This window comes from Panthera pardus, unplaced genomic scaffold, assembly GCF_024362965.1.
Source record: "Panthera pardus isolate Hobbes unplaced genomic scaffold, ASM2436296v1 HiC_scaffold_6, whole genome shotgun sequence".
In the NCBI taxonomy this organism is placed as follows: domain Eukaryota; kingdom Metazoa; phylum Chordata; class Mammalia; order Carnivora; family Felidae; genus Panthera; species Panthera pardus.
In genome coordinates this window covers 38,272,212-38,278,211 of record NW_026526991.1, presented here as the reverse complement: position 1 = coordinate 38,278,211, position 6,000 = coordinate 38,272,212, and the positions used below count along the sequence as shown (strand labels likewise).

General features: G+C 33.2%; 1 protein-coding gene across 4 annotated transcripts in view; it reads left to right on the top strand.

Annotated features, from left to right (window-relative positions):
• Window positions 1-662: 662 nt before the first annotated feature.
• PTPRQ (protein tyrosine phosphatase receptor type Q) overlaps window positions 663-6,000 on the top strand; it is a 206,695-nt gene continuing 201,357 nt past the window's right edge. For 3 of the 4 annotated variants that reach the window (XM_053894769.1, XM_053894770.1, XM_053894768.1), the window contains exons 1-4: window positions 663-766; window positions 1,113-1,224; window positions 1,899-2,125; window positions 5,151-5,220. In XM_053894769.1, coding sequence (XP_053750744.1) covers window positions 710-766; window positions 1,113-1,224; window positions 1,899-2,125; window positions 5,151-5,220 — 466 coding nt within the window. In that variant the 5' untranslated portion in view covers window positions 663-709. Of the gene's footprint in view, window positions 767-1,112; window positions 1,225-1,758; window positions 1,820-1,898; window positions 2,126-5,150; window positions 5,221-6,000 lie in introns of those variants that run through there. The other variant, XM_053894771.1, reaches the window with a different exon arrangement.

Below are 6,000 nucleotides of genomic sequence, written 5' to 3'. Positions count from 1 at the left end.
GTGACTAGAGATAATTTAAAGGACTCAGTGCTTTCTGACAGTGTGGTTGTGTTGAAATCTTACAGGCTATTGATTTTCATTTTATCTTTGAATATTTAAGAGAATAATGCTATTTCAAACCTCTATTTTTTAATATCAGAACCAGAAAGACCTGAGAAACTTAAAGCCTTCAATATTTCTGCACATTCCTTTTCTCTGTACTGGAGCCTGCCCTCTGGCCGTGTGGAAAGGTTTCATGTGGATCTTGTTCCTGACAGTGGCTTTGTTACTATCAAAGATCTTGGAGGTGGAGAGTATCAGGTATAGGTTTCATTATCGTACTTGCTGAGCCAACTTGTATTTATATTTGGTCCTAATAGGAAAGTTCTTTATGAAACTCATACACCATGAAAACTTACTCCTTTGAGAGTTTTTAAAAGCACAAAATGAAGACAAAAACACTGATGCTGAATTGATGAGTTTAAGTTTCAGCATTGGTGGATTGTTACCTTAGCAACGTCTATGCGTTTTTTTCTTCAGTCTTACCCTGAACCTACAGCCAGGCATCCAAGGGTTCATGAATAGTTTAACAAAGAAAGGGCAGAGCTATTGAGTAATCCAGGCTCATTAATTGTGTACTTGCCAGGAGGATCTGTCTTTAAATCATTAATGCAGGCAACATTTCTCTCTAGAGCCATCAATGTGATTCCACTGCCTGAAAAATGTAATAATGATGGATTTTATAATCATTTTTCTTTTACTTTTTATTGGAACTTCAGAGACACAGGTATTTTAATATACTTCTAAAAACCAGGGTTAAGCAATGGACTGTAGATTTCTTAAGATTCTTAAATAGTTGTTTCTTGTGACAACAAACTAGATAGATTGAAATACTGATTTAGTTCTTGATAACACAGTATGTTTTGTAAGTTTTTATTATATGTTATTGGTAAATAGTTATGTGGTAGAACAGATTTATATTTTACAATAATATGGAATTTGGAATGTTTTAAACACAGCAGAGTTATAGAGTGAGATGTTTATTTTTGTTGTTGTTGCGATAGATTTATTGTTTTAGCTTTCTTGTTTTCCAGAAAGAGTTTTAAGGCAGTTATTTGTTTTTGGTGTTCTAGGTTGATGTTTCCAACGCTGTTCCTGGCACTAGGTACGATGTGACCATCTCTTCAATTTCTGCTACAACATACAGCTCTCCTGTTAGTAGAACAGTGACAACGAATGTAACAAGTGAGTATGTATTTTCTTTTTTTATGAAGTGTTTTTATGAAATATTTGCAGCTAGTATAAATCTATTGGATGGAAATACTTACATTAGCAATATGTGCATTATATGCATGACAACAGGTTAGTAATTAACGCAAAATGGAAACTTAAGAAAGTGATCCGTTTAAGACCTGTGTTCTACCAGTTCTTTAGCTTTCTTGACTTTCAGAGAGTAATGATAATGATAATTATACTTGTTTGTGAAATGGATCACAGAGACTGTTAATAGTAATATTTAAATGATGCAGAGCCATGAAAATAAACTCACTACACTTGCTCAGAAGAATTATTCAGTTTGTAAGACTGCATTCCTGTTTTCTTAGTTTTGTGTGTAAGCTTTGCACAGATAAGTTTCTTTTTAAAATGATCTGGCATCAAAAGTGTATTTGGCCTGTAGTATGTAGTAGCATTCCATTTTTTACATTCTTACAAAAGAATGTTTTGGGTATCCCCCAACGCATTTAACCTTTTTTTTTTTCTTTTGGTAGCAAAGCTCTAGGGAGGTCAAACTCACATTTGAGAGGCCATTAGTCTTTGGGAACTTCAAAAGTCCACATCTGTAAATACTTTCTTCCTTATGATTATGAAAATACAATAGTTGTTTGTCTTTTTAACAACATATATATATGTTTTAATAGAACCAGGGCCTCCAGTCTTCCTAGCAGGAGAAAGAGTTGGATCTGCTGGGATTCTTCTGTCTTGGAATACACCACCTAACCCAAATGGAAGAATCATATCTTACATTGTGAAATATAAGGAAGTTTGTCCATGGATGCAAACAGAATATACACAAGTTAGAACGAAGCCGGACAGTCTGGAAGTTCTTCTTACTAATCTTAATCCTGGAACAACGTATGAAATCAAGGTAATATTTTTTTTAATAATTATTTACTATTAAAATATTTCATTCATTTGGGGGCTCTTGGGTGGCTCAGTTGGTTAAGCCTCTGACTTCAGCTCAGGTCACGATCTCATTGCTCGTGGGTTTGAGCCCCACATTGGATTCTGTGCTGACAGTTCAGAGCCTGCTGCCTGCTTTGGATTCTGTCTCCATCTCTCTCTGCCCTCCCCCCTCTTTCTTTCTCTCTCTCTCTCAAGTATAAATAAATATTAATTTTTTTAAAAAAATTAAAAAATATTTCATTCATTTTAAAAGTGAAGGAACTTTGTCCCACCTGGTCAAGACTTTGTAGCTGAACACAGCCAAGTGACTGAAGAATGAACATTTGAGTCATGACCTCAGTGCCCATCTGGGCTCTTAACTGAACAAATGTTGTAATCTCTTTTCATTTTCAGGTGTATTTATATTATTTATTTATTTTAAAACCATTTAGCTTAGTGACTTTCTAAATGAATAAGTCAAGTTTAAATTGAATAACAGGCTTTATAGGAAAAATAGTCTATTTTTTCATTAAATGTAAAGTTAGGTTTGTTATTTTTCTCTTCATTTTGTCGGATTTACGTTTCTCTTAGCAAATTTGAAAGTTTCTATTGAGCCAGTTTCTCAGACAACAGTGAATTCAATTCTGTTCCATTCAATAAATATTTCCTGAAAATTTACTGTGTCTTTAGAAAAACTTTTAGTTCTTTACAATGTTTAATATGCAGAATTAAACAACATGTTATTTAGAAATTAAGTAAAGAAGGTGCACCTAGGGGGCTCAGTTGGTTGAGCATTTGACTTTGGCTCAGGTCATGATCTAACGGTTTGTGAGTTTGAGCCCCATGTCGGACTCTGTGCTGACAGCTCCGAGCCTGGAGCCTGCTTCAGATTCTGTGTCTCCTTCTCTCTCTGCCCCTTCCCTGCTCTGTCCGTCTCTCTCTCTCTCAAAAATAAATAAACATTTTTAAAAAATTAAATGAAGAAATTAAGTAAAGGAGAAATTATAAAAAGCAATCCTAAATTAGGCCATATGAAAATACTTACAATTAAGATACATTTGTCATATTTCCATAGTATAGGAAAGGATACGGATACCTTTTTGATCCTATTTTCAACATAACATCAATATGTTCTTTGAGCTTTGAAGATAATGGGATGTAGAGAAAAAATCTATAAAAGCTGTATAAATATGTGAAAAGACATAACTGAGATGGCTTTCTGGATGGTAAGAAATGATGGGAAAGAGAATTTGCCTGGGGGCGGTGGTTTCCTTATTGGAAGCATGCCTATTGGAATCAAAGCACACAGTAAGAATTGGAAAGCATCCCAATAGTAGGGATCCTCTATATGAGAATAGTTAAAAGGAAACTTACTGATGCAGAGGTCAAGGTCAAAGACTCATGACTTGGCTATTTCATTGCAGAACCATGGGTAAAGACTAGGAAACCTTTTCTACTGGCATCTGAGAATGGCATAGTACACATAATTTCTATCAACAAGCATTTATTCAGATTAGCTTATATGTTAAAATACACTATTGAAGGTAATAGGTATAGATTACATTTTAATGTGATATAAGAAGCTATTGCAGACAGAAAGGTAATTTAGCTAACCTAGTTCTGCTTAGATCTGTTTTTATGGAATTTGAATTTTTATTCCTTTGAATTCTCTTACTTCAGGTCTACTGGGAAGCCCTTATTCTTCTGTTCTTTCCACACTTTATAAATCATTGTTGTGACCTTTATGCTGTTCGAATAAATGTTAGCCGTTGCAGAATTCCAAAGGGTATTTGGTGCAGTCCATTTGATATACTCAAATGTAGGTATCAAATCTATGTGATTTTGGGAAAATCCTATTAAGTACTTTACATGTGTTATTTCATTTAGTCCTTGGAACAATTCTATGACATAGGTATATTGTTATCCCCATTTTAAAGAGAAGGAAAATGGGATTTAGAGCAGTACTAAGTAAATTGCCTATAGCTACTCATTTGGTAATTGGTGGAATTCAATATATTAAAAAAAAATTTTTTTAACTTGATTTATTTTGAGAGGCAGGGGGTACAGAGAGAAGGGGAGAATCCCAAGCAGGCTTCATGCTGTCAGCACAGAGCCCCAGACGGGGCTTGATCTCAAGAACTATGAGATCATGACCTGAGCTAAAATCAAGAGTTAGACACTGAACCAGCTAAGCTACCCAGGCACCCCAGGTGAAATTCAATATAAACCAAGGTTTTCAGACTCCACTTATGGCATTTGGAATAACATAAGAGTTTTGATCTCAGTAATGACATTTTCTGTGCCTATTCTAGTCTCTTTGACTAGACTATCTGAGTCAAAAGAATTTTTCCATCTTTTAAATTCAAAATACTTACTATCACTGATTAGACTTGTTTGTAAAATTTTCTTGAGTATATATTTGACTGGTTATATTGTAAATTCTCAAGCCAGATACCGTGTATATGGTTTCGTATTTGTTACAGAAATAGTCAATGTTAATATAATAAAAAGTGGTTGAGCTTTAGAAATAAGCATGATTTCAATGGAATTCTGGTTCTATCACTTATTCCTATATGACTTGCACAAGTTACATGACCTCTCTCAATCAGTTTCCTCATCTATAACATGCTGATAGGAATACCTTATGTTTTGATTATGTGGATAAAATGAGATGTGTAAAATTTCTAGGAAATTTCCTGGTACATAGAAGTTTCCCACAAGTAGTATCTGTTGTTATTATCACTACTAATTGACTACAAAACTTGACTATTAATTTTTCCATTAGAAATTTGAGAAATGTGTTGAATCAAACTATGCTGCAAATATACCCTTAGGGAAAATGAAAATATGGATTAGTTCCATGTGTGCTATCTACTTTAAGAGTATTTCAAGAATTAAGGGAAAAGTGTCTATCGTTTAACTTATCAACAAGTCAAAATTTTATTATTTCAGATTCTGTTTAATTAGAGAGTAAAAAGTTTGAACACAATTCTATTGGTCTGTTTTAGGTTGCTGCTGAAAACAGCGCTGGCATTGGAGTGTTTAGTGACCCATTTCTTTTCCAAACGGCAGAAAGTGGTAATTTTCCTAAATCATTTATTCCCAAATTAGCTTAATTATGAGTTTTTGTCATTTGAAATAAATAAGGATATAAACTAAATATAGTGTTGAAATCCATAAAATTTTCAATAGTATGGCCATTCAATTACTTTTAGAGTCTTATTGGATGGTTATTCATTAAAATATGTATTACAATATTCTAATTATGAAAAACTTTTGAATGATATATGAAAATAATTTTGTCTTGGGAGTCTCACTGTTGATCATTTGTTGTGAGTTTTTGGGCAAATTGGATAATTACATAATTTCTCTTGCTCCTATCTATCCTTTTTTTTTTTTTAAATGTTAAAGATGTAATAATGTAATGTAAATCTAAATTTCATTATATCAGTATTCTCCAACTCCTTTTTATTACTTATACTATATATAACCCAACTTTAAAGAATAGTTCTATGAAATAAATAAACTGCATTTATTATTGTTAAATCAGAAGTAATTTCTTCCCCATGAATAAAAATACTCTTCAGAAGACTATACAGGCTAACTTGTTATACCTTACTGGGTTAATATTCCATCCACAAGCGGAAAAAACTCAGCTTCTTAACTTCCCATCAGTATCATTTCTGGTAAACATAGAATTTATTTTGGCTTTAAGATAATACAAATACCTCTTGCACTTCTATTTTCAACTTGATGGATCCTTAGAAATGCAGGTAATATTTTTAGAAGTCTCTATATTGGATTTGTGAAGTTTCTTTCTGGCTCAATAAATGCAAGCTTTGTATGGTGTATGCTTTG